Genomic DNA, 17,151 nt, shown 5'->3' with positions numbered 1-17,151 from the left:
TGTCACCGCAGGCGTGTGCCAGGCGCTCCCGCTGTCGTGAGGCTGACCGTGTCCCTCTCTGTCTTGTTGCCAGGCCGAGACAGCCGCCAATCGCATCTGCAAGGTGCTGGCCGTCAACCAGGAGAATGAGCGCCTCATGGAAGACTACGAAAAGCTGGCCAGCGATGTGGGTTCCCTCTGGGTTCTCCCGGCCTGGCCCCAGCAAGGCCCCGCCACCCTGCCCTGAGAGACGAGGGGGCCCCAGAACCCGTACCTCCACATCTGTGCCCAGGCACAGTCCCAGGCTGGGTGTCATCCCTCATCCCCAGCAGTCCTCCTAGGGCGGCTTCGGCTCTGCTTCTGCTCTCCCAGAAAGCAGAGGGTGGGTCCGGGGCCAATCTGGGCTTTGGAGAGCCGAGTTCCAGGCTTTTTCTGTCACCGAGAGTAAGCCTGGGAAATCCCTTCACCTCTCTGGGTCTTGTTTTTTTTTTCACTTAACAAGTGAGAGCTGTGCTAAGGGACCTCGGAGGCCTTTCGAGACCAGTGAGTGTACTGTTGTGCTGGGGGTTTCGCTTGGACTAGAAAAGGAGTATGCGGTTCTCAGAGGATATGAACGGGGGAGAAATCAGTGCTGGCTCAGGCTAGCTTAGCAGCTGGGCCCACCCAGGGGACAGGAGGGGACAGGACTGGATCTGCTGTTCTGCCATTGGCTGCATTTGGGTTAGAGCTCCACTTGCTTCTTCCTTAGAAGAATTCAGCCCTCTGAACAGCTCAGCCCAGCCTCTCGGTAGATCAGATCTGCAGTCCAGCATAGTGACAACCCAAGTTCTGGTGCCCAGGTGCCTGGGTTTAATCCCTGTGCTACCATTCCACCTTGGTCACCTTGGCAAGTCACAGAACCTCACAGTGCCTTGGTTACCACCTCCGCCACCTGAGGCAGGATCACAGTACTTAACCCCATGACAACGTAGCTCTCGCCATCATTCAGATGAGTTAGTCAGGCCACGTGCCTGGTACCCTGCAGGGGATCACGTCTTTCCTCTCATCACTTCCACTCCTCTTCCGTCACCTCATCGAGGAAAACAATCCCTGCCTGTGCCCCAGAGGCCAGCCTCTTCCTTTTTGAGTCAGGGACCCACATTCTAGAATCCTAGAAGGTCAGGTGGCAGGGGCCTCAGGGAATGAGTGTTCACACCTTCATGATAAGATGAGGAAACTGAGGCCCAGCCAGGTAGTAGACCTAGAAATAGAACTCGGGTCTCCTGCTCTTAGCTGAGCCATCTTGCCCCCAGGTCTCCCCTTGGCAGAGCAGGGAGGTTGAGTGATGCTGGCTGTGAGTTAACATACCCTAGCGACCAGGCTTCATGAGGCCTTTGATTCTCAGAGGGAATGCCCTGGAACCCGGCCGAGTGGCCTGGGGGGGTAGTTGGGAAAGAGCGTGCCGTCAGGAGAGATGCCCCCCCAGCATCAGGAGGAGAGGGAGGCCAGTCCTTGCCCCCATCCCAGCATCCTCCCCTGCTACCTCCAGCTGCTGGAGTGGATCCGCCGCACCATCCCGTGGCTGGAGAACCGGGTACCCGAGAACACCATGCACGCCATGCAGCAGAAGCTGGAGGACTTCCGAGACTACCGGCGCCTGCACAAGCCGCCCAAGGTGCAGGAGAAGTGCCAGCTGGAGATCAACTTCAACACGCTGCAGACCAAGCTGCGGCTCAGCAACCGGCCCGCCTTCATGCCCTCCGAGGGCAGGATGGTCTCGGTGAGCGCCCGGGCTGCCCCCACCCTGAGCTGTGCCGGCTCACCATCAAATGCCGCATCGTGAGTGGGGCAGGGCGGGGGCGCGTGCTCTCTACCTGCCCACCCTGCTCCAGAGACCAGTTCTCCCTTCCAGGTGACCACCCAGGCTCCAGCCCACACTCAGCCATGTGGGGTTCCCTCCCTCCCCAGGAACAGAGCCCCTTCTCTCCTCACCATTCCGGGTCAGACTTGCCCTTCCAGACCCCTGAACATCCACTTGGATCTGCCCCCAGCACCTTCCTCCCTACCCCTCAGAAAAATCATCTTTGCAAACAAAATCCCTCTTGACATGTTGAACCAAACAGGGTATAATAGCAATAAGGTTAATTTTCACTTTAATGGAATCTTACTTAAAAATTATTTTTATTACCTTAAGTAATTTTTTTGGTAGGATATTTCAAAGGTATAAATGAGCAAAATTCAGAAAATAGAAATTATTCATAATCTTACTACCCAGGATCAACTTAAAAGATGTTGGGGGGGGAAAGAGATTCTTTTAGTCTCTGTAAATATAATTTTTAAGGGAATCCTAAAGCATGTTTTAATTAATGAGCTGCTTTAAAAGCAACAACAATATATTGTGACCAGGTTTCCATGTCATAATTTTCTTCATTTATGTCACTTTTTGTTATTCTTCCCTCCGCAGAACGTGAGAAATTTTATGAGCCAGGGAAACATGTAAAAGAAAATTTAAAATTCAACAGGGTAGAGCTTTTGCCCTTTGCAATGGAGAGTTGATGAGGAGACATGAGCACATAAGGCAGGAATGGAAGGGACGGGGAGAAGCATGCAGACAGCATTAGAAAAGGAAGCAGGATCCTGGGGGGACTCTGGGGGACAGGGAAAAGGCTGTGACATTGTACATGCAGTTTGGAAAACTGCATCCTTTTACAGGATGAATCAGCAGTTTTTAGATGGCCAGAGCTGCTGCTATCTGGAGGGTGCTCTGTGCTTTAAAGCCCCTCCTCTGGGTGGATGCAGTGTGGCCCCTGCCACATGGCAGGGACCTGGGTGGCACTTGAGCTGGGTCAGCCATCACTGCCCAGGGGTGCCCTTGTGCTAACTGTAGGGGATGGCCCTGGCAGTGGCTCCCTGTCTGAAGGCCTGTGGGTTTATGCTCAGTACCTGTCACTATCTCTGGGCAGCTCCTGGCTGGCTCACCAAGGCCAGGGTCCCTACAGGCTCCAGGCTATTATTGCCCAGGGCCCGGAGGCTGGGACCCATGAGTGGACCCAGAAATGTGGGAAGGCTGGGAGGCTCCCACACCTGTCTGCCTCGTTCAGTCTGTTGCTCTGTCTCCCTGGCTGGCCCTGTGAGCTCTGTGATTGCTCAGAATCCTGTCAGAAGCCAGTCCTGGAGCACAGAGGGCCTTGGGCTTTCTGCCCACTGAGCTGCACACCCAACACCCCGTAGCTGGGCAGCCCCACTCTCTGTCCAGGAGGCCTGGTGCCCGGGAGCCCTGGGAAACACCATGCAGGCTGGACGGGGATGGCTGAGATGGGGAGGAGGCTCCTCCTGGAAGGCACGGAGCAGCTCTGGGGTCTCGGGGGGCCAGGCGGGCTGACCCTGTGCCTCCCATCCTTAACAGGACATCAACAACGCATGGGGTTGCCTGGAGCAGGCAGAGAAGGGCTATGAGGAGTGGCTGCTGAATGAGATCCGGAGGCTGGAGCGGCTCGACCACCTGGCAGAGAAATTCCGGCAGAAGGCCTCCATCCACGAGGCCTGGACGGACGGTAAGGCCAGCCTAGCCCCTGCCCCCGACTCCAAGGGTCTGGCTTTCATGCTGAACCACCAGCCACAACTCCTTTTTTTCTTGTTTTTTATTTGTTTTGTTTTGTCTCTTGCTAGTCCCTTGACATTAGGCAAGTTCATCAGCCTTTTGGTTGCCTCAGTTTTCTCATTTGTAAAGTGGGGACAATAATAGTACCAACCTCATAGGTTTATGAGGGTTAAATGTCTTAATACATTAGATGCACGGAAAAGAGTTCCTGGCATAGTACAATGCTATATATGTGTTAATTATTCCTGTCACTATAATGATTTCTTCTTCCCTGAATTAGGTTGGGGTTCAAACCCCGACATTGCCACCTTGAAGCAGTGTAACTTGGACCAGTGGTCTTGTTTCCTTGTCTATGACATGCAGGTGATGACGTACCCTCCCGGATTAGTTTCCTAGGGCTGCAATTTACCATCAACTGGGTGGTTGAACAGGACAGAAATGCATTCTCTCACAATTCAGGAGACGAGAAGTCCTAAAGTGAATTGTCATCAGGGTTGGCTCCTTCTGGAGGCTCTGAGGGGGAGGTTGTCCAATGCTTCCTCCCCACGTCTGGTGGTTGCTGGCAGGCCTCGGTGTTCCTTGCCTGGTGGCAGCATCACTCCAATCTCTGCCTCCATCACCACGTGGCTGCTTCTCCCTGGGCCTCTGTGACTCAGTCTGCCTTTCAGTTTCCTACTGAAGACACCAGTCATTGCATTTAGGGCCCGCCCTAATCCAGTATGACCTCATCTTAACTAATTACATCTGCAAAGACCCTATTTCCAAATAAGGTCAGATTCTGAGGTTCTGGGTTGGACATGCGTTTTGGGGGGACACTATTCAACTCAGCATACCTCCTCATGGGGTTGTTGTATGCTTACGCATCATAAGTGCATTTTATGCTTAGTCGGGTGCCTGGCCCGTGTAACATGCTCAGTAAATGGTAGCCCTTGATATCTTCCCTCCAATGCCTGCCCTTTTCCTGTTTCTGGCCTCCCACTGTAGTACCCTGGAGCCCTGGCCTTAGCACCTGTGTGTCTCCATCACTCTGACCTGGAGGTTCTTGGGGCCATGTCTGATGTCTGCTTGTTGGCAGCTAAGGTTAACTCCAAAGAGAGAAGATCATACCTGGAATGGTCTTTTCCTCAGAACCTGGGCTGGGGCTGGAGAGGGGGCCATGCCGCCGATCTCCTAGGGCCATGCAGCCTTTTTAGCTGGAGACCCTGGGACAGACCAACGGGCCAGTGGAGCTCAGTGCCCTAAGACACCCCCACCCAGCTCTGTTGTGATCGTCAGACATTAGGCTGGAGACGAGTAGGGACGGCCACTTGGGGGTAGCGCGGCTTGGCTGGGGATAGGAGCGTGCCTGGCCCAGCAGAGGGGGTTTGCTGAGCTGTGTATACAGTGATATGAGGTTGCTGCCCCACATTCCACTGTGCATGTACGGAGCTGTTTATCCAAGCGTGCATGTGCGGAGTAGAAGGGGGATGGTGGAAATTGCACCTGTTCACCCACATGCTCCTATCGTGTCCTCTCCGGAGCCCAGGAACAGCTTGCCAAAAGGTACAGAGCAAGGATTGGCCCCGCCAGCTCGCCAGCCACCAGCAAGGTCATGAGAGGTGCTGGCATGCCTGTAGATGCCGGCACAGCTGCTGGGCACAGCAGTCTGGCTACACGTACTCACGCTTGACAGTGTTATTGCCCGCTTACCCGGGAATTCCATTTCTTGAGACTGTCTAAAAAATTAACCCTAAGCATGGCCGAAGTCATGTGTCTGGGATGTTTGCGATGAGACCATCTACAGTAGTGCAAGCTGAGGGCCCTGAACGCCCCATGGTAGGGCAATGAGTGGTTACGCCAGTGACGGTTCGGCCACGCGACACAATGTTATGCAGCCATCAGAGTGGCTCATGTAAAAGCCGCTGGAGCCAGAGGAGAAACTGATGACGTGCTGCTGAGTATTTTAAAAGCAGGAAACCTTATTTATATACACCTGATGGTTTTAACACAACATCCATATAAGGCAGGACTGAAAAGGAGTAGATACGTAGGCTCATCTGTGATATTTTTTCCCTAAACTTGTCATATTATTATTCTGACAAAGAAAAAAGAGTAAAGAGAAGGAAAGAAGCCCTCGCCTCACAGCCCAGCCTTTGTTTACTGAGAGGGGCTGAGCGTCCCTGATGGGTGCAAACACAGGAGGTGGGAGTGCAGGCAAGGCCAGGTCAGCCCCTGCCCTGCAGCAGCTGCTTCCCAGGGTAGCTGATGGCCATTGTCTAACAACAGTCTGGGAGGTCATTTCTCATCCCCTTTTTCTCCTGGGAAACAAAAATCCAAGAAATCCAAGGGTGCCTTGCCCCTAAAAAGGGGGGGCAGTGCACCTGATGATGGGAGAAGGTTCTGGCCACTGATGGCTTATGTGCAGAGTGCACTGGACATGCTACCCACACTGAGCGTAATTGAGGGGAGGGGTCCCTGCCGGGCTGCTGGGGACCAGCAACTATAACTGGAGAAACTAAAGATGGAGTATCCCTGAGGGGCTTGGCTTGTTTTTCCCTGGTTATACCACAGGCATAGATCATCGTTTCCTGCTGTTTATAAAGTTCATGTTATGCCCTGACTTCCCCTCCTGGTCCAGCATAGCCTTTGTACATCACCACGCCCGATGGCCCTGACATACTCCATGGAAAGTAGTGACTTTCCCGCCCCTGCCCCATCGTGGATGGGTGTTCCGGTTGCACATCTGCTTTCTCGGACTGCAGATAATTGATCATCGCATAGCGCACGCCTCCTCGGGATGTACCGGAAGTGGAGCTCCTGGGCCCTGAGGGGTGGGTAGTTGGGGTCAAGAATGGGACCTCCCGGCTCCCGCCCAGCCTCGTGCCCTGTCTGTGACCCCAGGCAAAGAGGCCATGCTGAGACAGAAGGATTACGAGACGGCCACCCTCTCGGAGATCAAGGCCCTGCTCAAGAAGCACGAGGCCTTCGAGAGCGACCTGGCCGCCCACCAGGACCGCGTGGAGCAGATCGCCGCCATTGCGCAGGAGCTCAAGTAGGCCCGGCCCAGCGGGCACAGGGGCGCTGTGGGAGGTGGGAGCGTGGCCTGAAAAGTCATCAGTACGGAAGGCTAAGGACGTTCCCCCCAGGTGGGGAATAGCCTGTGACCGTCCTGTCCCAGGCCTTCGGTCCTCACCTGTAACTGGTGTGGGACCAGAGGACGACCAGGTCTTGGCTCCGAGCTCTCGGCTGGCCTTAGTGGCTTCCTGTCATTGGGCGTTTTCGCAGGGTTGGGGTGGGGGCCCTTGCAGAGGAGAACTGGGCTTCGCTGGTCTCCTGCCAGTGGTCTCCTGAAAGCCAAGGAGTTGAGAGTGGGAGGGGAGTCCTGGAAGGCCTTCACGAAGCGAGCACACCTGGCCTTCCAGTGCCACCAGCGCCCCAGCCCCAGGGAGAGGAGAGCAGGCCACGGAAGTCACCTGGGTCATCTGACTCCTCCTGTCTCCTGTCTCCTCCCTCCCAGTGAGCTGGACTATTACGACTCACCCAGTGTCAACGCCCGGTGCCAAAGGATCTGTGACCAGTGGGACAATCTGGGGGCCCTAACCCAGAAGCGGAGGGAAGCTCTGGAGGTGAGGGCCCCGGAGGGAGGCGGAGGCCTGCCTTCAGCAACTCTCTTTGCTCTGGGCTGAGAGGCTCCACTGGCTTCCCCGGACCTTCCCCAGGCCTGGCCTGCCTGTGGAAGGCTTACATTGACCCTGGACTTGACCTTTGCCCTGATGGAGATGTCCTCATCATATCCCATCCTCCCGGTTTAGTGTACTCAGCCCCACCCCGGCTGAGAACCTTCTTGTTCTCCAAACCATACTCTCTGGGGCCCAGGCTGGGTGACTCAGTTGGGGGGTGGTCCGTACACCCCATATTAAGAACCAGCACCTCAGAGAGAGCCTGTTCTTTCTGTCTGAGTTAGTCTTGTGCTTCCAGACCTGAACCCCTTTGGGCTGGCCGGGAGGATCTCGAAGGCTGTTGGGAATAGGGGTGGGGGGACGCGGTGATTCTGGACATGACTTTGCTAAACACCTCCCCACCTCCATGCCATTGGCACTCCCAGCGGACAGAAAAACTGCTGGAGACCATTGACCAGCTGTACTTGGAATATGCCAAGCGGGCCGCACCCTTCAACAACTGGATGGAGGGGGCCATGGAGGACCTGCAGGACACCTTCATCGTGCACACTATCGAGGAGATCCAGGTGTGCTGCCGCCCCCCCTCGCCCCCAGAGGCCGGCTCCCCAGCTGCCCACGGCCCACACTCCTGCAGGACTGCCCCTGTGAGGAGAGGACTGAGGCTAGCATCCCCAGGATGTTATAGATTCGAAAGCTTTGCATTTTATTTATTTGGACTCAGTCATATATGCACATGGTATAAAATCTAAAAGCTAAAAAGGCTAAGCAATGAGTTCCCTTCCTTGTCCCCCAGCCCCGAGTGCCCCTCCCCAGAGGTGAGCAGTATGACCACATGGTCTCTGCATAGGCAAGCACATTTATTTATTAACATGTTCTTCTCCACACCCCTTTTTTTATGCAAAAAGTTTATTCTATACTGTATCCTGAGCCTTATATTTTTAACCTAACAATTATCTAGGAGCCCATTTCATAGCAATAAGCTGTTCTTTTGTACAGCTGCAGAGTGTCAGACGAAAAAGGTTTTGCAAAGTGCTGAGGAACGTGTGTTGGGGGAGGTCACCCGAGGAGCAGACCTGGAGCACCCCTTGTCCCTGACCTGACTGTGGGGTGGTGAGCGCCCCCCGGGGGGTTGCTGCTGACTTCACCAGTCCTGAGCGTGAAGCTGTCGGCACCTTCCCGTGGCCAGCCCGGCCGTCCTGGGGCTCCGCTGCGAGAGCCCTGGCTTGATACCGCTGCGCCTCCCAGCTGGTGTGCGGCCGGCCTCCGGTGGCCCCTCCACCCACCTCTACCCTGGGGCCTGCAGGTCTCCCTGGTCTCCTCTTGCCCACGGGAGCCACCAGTGAGTGGGAGGGACTTCCCTCCCAGTCACTGCTTCTCCTGCATGCCCGTCTATGTCCAGGGACTGACCACAGCCCATGAGCAGTTCAAGGCCACCCTCCCCGATGCTGACAAGGAGCGCCTGGCCATCCTAGGCATCCACAACGAGGTGTCCAAGATTGTCCAGACCTACCACGTCAACATGGCGGGCACCAACCCCTACACAACCATCACGCCTCAGGAGATCAACGGCAAATGGGACCACGTGAGTCCAAGGGCTGGCTGGGGTGTGGGCGGAGCCACTGTAAGTTTCAGAGGGGCGGGGATGTTTGTCTGTGTGTGTTGTTGATTTTCACTGACTTTTCATTGATTTCATTGTCACATAGTAAGTGCTCAGTATCTGTCAAGTGAATGAATGGCTGAATTTCTAGAACAGGTCAATGTGTTCACTCTATTACTGACTGGCCCCTTCCCTTCACGGCTCTTCCATTTCCTCTTCTGAAGTGGGGGCAGATGGCCGGCCCATCCCAGTGTCCCATGATTGTTCCTGCCCCAGGTACGGCAGCTGGTGCCTCGGAGGGACCAGGCTCTGATGGAGGAGCACACCCGCCAGCAGCACAACGAGAGGCTACGCAAGCAGTTTGCGGCCCAGGCCAACGTCATCGGGCCCTGGATCCAGACCAAGATGGAGGTGGGGCCCATCGTGGGAAGCAGGGAGAGGGTTTCCACCCTTCCCAGCACCATCCCAGCCATTCAGGCTTGCCCTGTCTTCTCTGGGATGGGACCTGTGGGGACTGTGGAGTCTGGGCTGCTGCCCTGCGGGTGGGGGTGGAGTCTATGCGAGGAAGGCCTGTGGGGTGATTCCGGTGTCTGGTTTGAGAGCAAAGACCCACACAGGGACACCACTAAGTCCTTCCCACAGAAGGAGCGGTGCCTAGGCGACTGACTCCGCTTGCCCTCTGGCTTATGTGGCTGACCAGGTCTCCCTTCCTCCTGAGTCGTGAGCTTGGTCAGACAGGGTGATCTCCCCAGAGAGAGAACCAAGCTTTGGGCAAGCGTGGAATGTTTTGCTGAATTGTGGGGCCAGGTATGGGGGTGATGTAGATAAGGAAGGGACACTGTGTGGGTTAGAGCATGGTGTCCCTCTGAGCTCCTTGAGGGCGGAGACCACGTCGAGTTCATGTTCGTGTCTTCCCTGCATCCCACCCCCACCTGCTTTATTAGCACATTGTGCGTAGTAGGTGCTCGGGATATATTTGCTGAGTTGAACTGAGCGCACAGAAGGTGCTTTTACAAGCAAGGTGTGCTTACATGGATGAAAGACTGCCAGAAACGGGGACTAGTCCTGGACCACGGGGACAGGTGGGATTGAGGTGGGCAAGGCAGGCATCCTAGGAACAGAACAGCAGGAGCACGGCCATTGAGAAGGTAGGTGAGGTGCGCTGAGTCTGTGAGGGACCCAGCTCAGTGGGAGAGCGCCTGAGATGGACGGTAGCCGGGATTAGGCTTGAAAAGGGAGTTGGAGCAGAGAAGTGAACATTTACGTTAGCAACTGACCTCGCATCCCCTTCCTGAGGCTCAGAAGTGCCCGAGAGACAGGAGATATTCAGCCGGTGATAACATTATCCTTTATGATGCTGTTTCCATGCCAAGAATCATCTGAGGGGTTGGTCAATGACCTGGGGGCCCCAATCTCCACCCCAGGGGCCCAGAGTGGGGCGGTCTGACAAGGGCCTCCTTCCCGGGTGAGCAGGAGATTGGGAGGATCTCCATTGAGATGCATGGGACCCTGGAGGACCAGCTCAGCCACCTGCGGCAATACGAGAAGAGCATCGTCAACTATAAGCCCAAGATCGACCAGCTGGAGGGCGACCACCAGCTCATCCAGGAAGCACTCATCTTCGACAACAAGCACACCAACTACACCATGGAGGTGGGTGGCACCAGCCTTGCTTCTCCAGAGAGGGACCCCCAGATCCCCTTCTGTTTCACCATCCTGGGCTGGGGTAGTGGTGGGGGGTTACCCATCATCCAAGCAAACTGGCCATAGTAGGATAAACTCTGGCTTTTAAGTGAGGGGCTACTCGCTTCTCCTCACTCCTGGAGCTCTGGGTCTTCCGTCCTCAGTGCCTTCTGAATTTCCCGAGGAGCTTGTTGAGAATGCAGATTTCCAGGCCCCGTCTCCAGAATTTGATTCACTAGGTCTGGAATGGGGCTCAGGAATCTAAATTTTTAACAGACAGCCTGGTGATTCTGAGACTGGTGGTTTCCAAACACTGGCTTGCCATCTGCTTTCTAAATGACCTACTTGTTTTGACCGTGAAGGCATGTGTGTGAGGTTATGGAGTTGGATATGCAGGGAATTACCCACTTTTTTGTCCTTTAGTTTTTCCTGCTGCCAACTTCGCCCTCCTTCCTGACCTGACCACACTGGTCCTTCTGGTCTCTGCCATCCCGGGCAGGGGCCACCACCCTCCTGTGCTTCCCCCTTCATCATCAGGGTCCTCTGTCCTGGTGGTTGTCCTTGTCCTGGCTCCCCTGCCCTCTGGTGACACTGTAAATCTGGACAGAAGGCCTGGTTCGATTGCTTTGGCCATTTTGATGGTCAGGGGAAGGAGCAGGCAGGGGTGGCCCAGGCCTGGGACCCCTTTGCTGACAGGCCCTGCCCACCCCCAGCACATCCGCGTGGGCTGGGAGCAGCTGCTCACCACCATCGCCAGGACCATCAACGAGGTGGAGAACCAGATCCTGACCAGGGATGCCAAGGGCATCAGCCAGGAGCAGATGAACGAGTTCCGGGCTTCCTTCAACCACTTTGACCGGGTGAGCCCCGCCCCCTGCACTCGCTTAGGGCAGCCCCAGCCCCTCCTGCCCCAGGGCCCTGGAGGGCACTGCCCAGCACGTGGGCCTGCTTCCTGGGCAAGTAGGGGAGGTGGGTGGCCGGGAGGAACTGCTGTCAGCCTGCCCTGACTCTGCGCCGCGAGTCTTCGAAGCTGTCCTGGTGTCCCATGAGCTTCCCCGCTTTCCTGGAGAGAGTGCTCGCACTGTGAGCTAAGGAGGGAGCCTTTGACCCCTGACCCTTGGTCTCCTGCGACCAGGAGTCAACCCCCGGGAGCCAGGCTGCCATCGCCTCAAAGGAAGGCCTGCTGTCCCCTGGCTGTGGGGACCATCCCTTGCTTCTGCCTCAGGACAGAGCAGGGGCTCCCTCCTCCCCGCCCCCCCCCCCGCCCCGGTGTAGCCTTTGGGACACTCTGCGGGGCTGTCAGAGCTGTCAGTCCTGGGTTCTCCTCCTCGCTCTGGGACAGGACAGTTCTGCGTGGGCTGCCCCTCCCAGTGCCCTGGGGCTTTGCGGTGGCCACAGGGGGTGGGAGCATGGTCTTAGGTGCTGCCCACCCCCCCTGCCTGCTTCACTGCCCTCCAGGCACCTGGGTGGGTGGAACCCTCCTGGAAACCCCGGTCTGGGCAGCAGGGCCGGAGGTGGGCTGGGCACTTGTGAGGCAGCTGCTTACCCCTGTGGCTCAGCGTGCTCCCCTGTGGCCTGCCTTCCGGAGCAGGGCTGAGTGTGCCAGGGAGAGGGCCCCTGGGCCTCGTCTGTGTGTCTAACCGTGTGCACTTTTATTTCCCCTCCTCCCCCGACCCTCCACCCTCCGCCCTCCCCATCCGCATGCCTTTGTCCCTGTGTCTCCCCACACTCGCTACCCTCCACCGGGGCATGGCCCACCCCTCCCCTCACGGCCTCCACCTCCCTGGCACCGCATGGCTCGCTGGCTGGCGCACGGCGGCCCCAGGATCACTCCGGCACGCTGGGTCCCGAGGAGTTCAAAGCCTGCCTCATCAGCTTGGGTTATGATATTGGCAACGACCCCCAGGTACTCGCCTCCTGCATGGAGCACGCTCAGGGGTGGCGTCCGGGGCGAGAAATAACGCGTTTCTCCTTTTTCTTTTCTCTCTCTGTCTGGATCTCCCTGTCTCCCCTTCCCTGTGGGCCGCGGGGCTCGTCTTCTCCTGCTGTCCCCCCATGGCCCGTGTCGGGCTCCTCCCCCCACTACTCCGACCTCTGCCCTCGGTTGTCTTTCGTGGGAACCTGCTCGGTGACCACCTTCCTCTCTCCTCGCCGCTCTCCATCCTGTGGACGGATATTTGCATCTCCCTGCTCTGTCTTCCTCCTTCCTGTGGACTTTTCCCCCTGATGTGTATTTGCATCTGCTCCTCCTACGTTCCTGTCCCCTTCCTGACCCCCAAACCGTACACCTCGACCTCCCCTCTGGCCACCTGGGCCATGTCTTCCTGGCCCTCGGCCGGCCCTTCCTCCTTGTGTCTCGGTGCCACTGGCCCCACAGAAGAAGACAGGCATGATGGACACGGATGATTTCCGCGCCTGCCTTATCTCCATGGGTTACAACATGGTAATGTAAACCCCACTCTCTGGCCAGGGGCAGCCAGCTGACTCGAGAGGCCGAGTCCTGGCCGTGGCGGGCTGGAGGCCCTCAGGCTCAGGGTGCCCTCCCCAGAGGGGCCTCAAGATTCTGGTCCATGGGGAAGATGGTGCCCTGAAGGCTGAGCCCAGCCGCAGGGCCTGTGTGTGTCCCAGAGACCTGGCCTTCTCGCCTCTCTCTGCTGGTTTATCTTTTGATATTTACAGTGGACGTGGGCCTTTTCTCTCCCACTGTGGATGGTGGGGCTGACCCCAAGGCTGCCAGGAAGGACTGGTGGTGGGCACTCTGGGTGGGGCTTGGTCCTGCTTCATCTCGCATGAGGCGTGGAGATTTCCACCTCTGCCTGTGTGATGGCTCCAGCCAGGCCTGCTGCCCCTTTGCCGTTTCCTCAAGCCCCTCCCCAACCTTCTCAGCTGCCAGCCCTCGTGCCGGCCTTCTGAGCGGGACAGGGGCCTCAGCCAGGCAGCCCGGCGACGCCTGGGCTGTGGTGCAGAGTGCAGAGCCCATGGGCTGCCCAGCAGAGGGGCAGGGGCACGGGCTTTAGAAACAGGGAACCCAGGAATAAATCCCAGCTCTGCCATCACCAGCTTGGGGGCCCGGATAAGGTGAGGGGAGCCCTGCCCTACTGTTGTAATGGTTAAGTGAAGGAACTCACGTGAGTGCTGTGCCCATGTCTGACACATAGAAAGTACAGTGTGGTGGAGGCAGACCACCCAAGTTCAAGTCTCAGCTCTTCTACCTACTGGCTGTGTGACCTTGGGCAAGTCACTAAGCCTATCTGGGCCTTAGGTTTCTCATCTGGGAACCTGATGGAAATAATAAAATAAATACCTACCTCATATGGTTGTGAGGAGGGTTAAATGAATTATACACAGCACTTAGAATAGTGCCTGGTATATAGTATATGCTATGGGAGTGTTAGCCGTTGCTGTCATTAATTATTATCAGCGTTATCATTTTTGCTCCAAGAGGAATCAGGGCATCCGTAGAGGGTGGGAAGCCTGAACTGGGTCTTCACTATTGGGTATTATGTTCCTATCATGCTCTCAAGACAACCCAGGTTAGGTCAGGGGTCTGCTTTGCCCTCTCTAATAGCCTCAGGCTACTCCGAGCCCGCAGGGGCTTGAGGTCCATAGAGAGAGGAGACCGTGGCTGAGAGGATGACAGGCCTGGGATTGGCTCTTCCCTCCAGGGAGAGGCAGAATTTGCCCGCATCATGAGCATTGTGGACCCCAACCGCCTAGGGGTAGTGACGTTCCAGGCCTTCATCGACTTTATGTCCCGTGAGACGGCTGACACAGATACAGCAGACCAAGTCATGGCTTCCTTCAAGATCCTGGCCGGGGATAAGGTGGGTCTGCTGTGGTGTGGGCACCATGCTGGGGCGGACTGACCTGGAGGGGTGGTCGTGAGCACCTCCACTGCTCCTCCTTCCCCCCCCCACCCCCGGGCCTCCTTGCTGTCACCTCTACCCATTTCTGTAATGTCTTGGGATCAGCTAAGGCATTAGGACACAGCGTTAGCTTAAGGGGGTCCCCTGCCAGGGACACTGCATGTCATACTTGTGATGAGATACTGGTGACGAAATGATGGGTGGTGGAGGGCAGTCCAGTCAGGTGGAGTGTGTGAGTGGGTGATGGAAGGTCCATCTGGGAACTTGGACTTTGCCCCTATATCATTCTGGGCACAAGGTATGGCATATAGGTAGGGAGCAGGAAGGAAGCGTGTGTCTCATTTTTCTACCCTGAGCAGCAGTCAGCTTCAATTTTCCAAATCTCCCAAGTTCCCTGCAGTGCACTGCTTGACAGTGGAAACGTGGGAGCATCCAGGGGAATTTGGGGGCAGAGACATCTAGAGGCCAGATTCCCTTTCTGAAAAATTCACAGGGTAATCCTTATGCCATCCTTCCTTAGCCAATAGGGAGTATAGTTTCTGCAATGTTTTAATCTATATGGAAATAAAGACTCAACCCACAAAGTGGTTCCTAAAGGTCTGACTTAAGTTCGAGGACAGCGTGTTAGAGCCAGCACTTTGGAGCTGGAAGGACCCTGAGAAGCCGCCTCCTTGAAGGGACTCATTTTGTAGAGGAGGTCTCCGGGGCCCAGAAAGGGACCTGGTCTTCTGACTTTTGAAGTGACCTGAGGGCCAGCCCCTCCCTCCTTCAGACTGGCTCCTGGGGGCTCTGGCAGAAGTAGGGCATAGGACGGGGTCCCGCCTTGTGAGTCAAAGCCCCTGAGCTCCTGTGGAGCCTCAAGCTCCCAAAAGAAGTAGCTTCCAAGTAGCCTTTCATGGGCGAGCCCAAGGCGGGGAGAAAGCAGAGACCCAGACTGGGAGCCAGGCCAGGTGGGGTCAGGTCCAAATTTCGCAAACACGGTTCGGATAGCTGTCTGTGGCGATGATGCTATCTGATGATGATTGATGCTCATGTAATTTGCAGGAGTTGGGTGATGTCCTCGGAGCCCAGCTGAGTGGGTGTGGGGGGCCCTACTCTGTTCCACCAGATACGGTGCTGCTGATCCTGCCTGTGGCCGGGGCGGGCTAGAGCGATACGTGGAAAGATTACAGGTGCAGTTAGCACTTCCAGTTAGCTTGGAAACCGCCTCAAGTAGTTATAGAAGTGGAAAACTTATAAGGGGACTTAAATACACACACACGCACACACACACACACGTATATGGTTATATATGTGTATATGTATATATATCATATGTATTTATATACATACACATACATATATATGTGCAATATACATGTGTGTACACATGTTATATGTATATATCGTACATATTTATATACACACATATGTATATGGTTATATATGTATATATATCATATTTATATGCACACATGTATATGGTTATATATGTGTATGTGCATATATATCGTATATATTTATTACACATGTATATGGTTATATTTGTGTATATGTATGTATATCGTATATATTTATATACATACACATATATACATACATATGAATGTGTAATACACGTGTGCGTGTGTGTTTATACACAACACACACACACACACGTATTTCTATATCCAGAAGTATGAGGACAGGGCCAGAACGGGGATGGAACAGGGTACCTAATGTCACGAGTGAGGTTTACGGCCTCTGGCCTTTGCGGCCGCTTTGCTTTATGGCCGCCCTGACCCGCCGTCCTGACCGCGCTCTCTCCGCAGAACTACATCACTGTGGACGAGCTGCGCCGTGAGCTGCCGCCTGACCAGGCTGAGTACTGCATCGCGCGAATGGCCCCCTACACCGGCCCCGACGCCGTGCCAGGTGCTCTGGACTACATGTCCTTCTCCACGGCGCTGTACGGCGAGAGTGACCTCTAACCCCCTCCTGCCGGCCCACGCCCTTGCCCCCGTCCGCCATGCGCGCCCAGCCCTGCGCCTCAGCTGTCCCCCCTCTCCCGCCCAGGTTTGGTTCGCGCTCCGCCTCCAAAGGGGCGAGCTGGACCCAAGTGGCATCGAGCCTCCCAGACCGCGAAGTGACAGTTTACAAAATTATTTTCTGCAAAAAAGAAAAAAAGTTACGTTAGAAAAACTAAAAAACCACATATTTTATTATAGAAAAAGTATTTTTTTCTCCACCAGACTTAAATGGAAAAGAGGAAAAATTAACTATTTGCACCGAAATGTTTTGTTTTGTTGTGACATAGGAAAATAACCAAGCACAATGTTATATCCATCCTTTTTATCGATTTTTTTTTTCTATCTGTACCATCTGCTGTATTCATTTCTCCAATCTCATGTCCACCTTGATGTGGAGTGGGGGGGTGAGGGTAGGGGATAATCTTGTCAAAGGCACATTGGTGCATGTGTGTTTGCTAGCTCACCTGTCCATGAAAATATTTTATGATATTAAAGAAAATCTTTTGAAATGGCTGTTTTTTTAAGGAAGAGAATTTATGTGGCTTGTCTTCTCATTTTTAAGTCCAGAGATGTAATTAGCCTATTTATAAGCACACACTTTTTTTTTTTTTTTTTTAATATTGCTCATTAAAAATGGTCAGGGGCTTCCCTGGTGGCGCAGTGGTTGAGAGTCCGCCTGCCGATGCAGGGGACACGGGTTCGTGCCCTGGTCCGGGAGGATCCCACATGCCGTGGAGTGGCTGGGCCCGTGAGCCATGGCCGCGGAGCCTGCGCGTCCAGAGCCTGTGCTCCACGACGG

At 55.3% G+C, this 17,151-nt stretch overlaps 1 protein-coding gene across 6 annotated transcripts in view; it reads left to right on the top strand.

Moving 5' to 3' along the window:
- The window catches only part of ACTN1 (actinin alpha 1), a 95,193-nt gene extending 78,502 nt beyond the window's left edge, over nt 1–16,691 (top strand). For 2 of the 6 annotated variants that reach the window (XM_030855335.3, XM_060294940.2), the window contains exons 9-22: nt 74–166; nt 1,508–1,738; nt 3,365–3,512; nt 6,440–6,590; nt 7,056–7,164; nt 7,644–7,784; nt 8,618–8,800; nt 9,092–9,226; nt 10,289–10,468; nt 11,212–11,358; nt 12,324–12,404; nt 12,876–12,941; nt 14,164–14,322; nt 16,155–16,691. In XM_030855335.3, the coding sequence (XP_030711195.1) occupies nt 74–166; nt 1,508–1,738; nt 3,365–3,512; nt 6,440–6,590; nt 7,056–7,164; nt 7,644–7,784; nt 8,618–8,800; nt 9,092–9,226; nt 10,289–10,468; nt 11,212–11,358; nt 12,324–12,404; nt 12,876–12,941; nt 14,164–14,322; nt 16,155–16,313 (1,983 nt within the window). In that variant the 3' untranslated portion in view covers nt 16,314–16,691. The remainder of the gene's footprint in view (nt 1–73; nt 167–1,507; nt 1,739–3,364; nt 3,513–6,439; nt 6,591–7,055; nt 7,165–7,643; nt 7,785–8,617; nt 8,801–9,091; nt 9,227–10,288; nt 10,469–11,211; nt 11,359–12,323; nt 12,405–12,875; nt 12,942–14,163; nt 14,323–16,154) is intronic. The other 4 variants (XM_030855337.3, XM_060294942.2, XM_030855336.3 and 1 more) reach the window with 2 other exon arrangements.
- Nucleotides 16,692–17,151: the final 460 nt, after the last annotated feature.

Source organism: Globicephala melas, chromosome 2, assembly GCF_963455315.2.
Source record: "Globicephala melas chromosome 2, mGloMel1.2, whole genome shotgun sequence".
In the NCBI taxonomy this organism is placed as follows: domain Eukaryota; kingdom Metazoa; phylum Chordata; class Mammalia; order Artiodactyla; family Delphinidae; genus Globicephala; species Globicephala melas.
The sequence above is the reverse complement of the archived record's forward strand: the minus strand, read 5'-3'. Positions and strand labels throughout refer to the sequence as shown.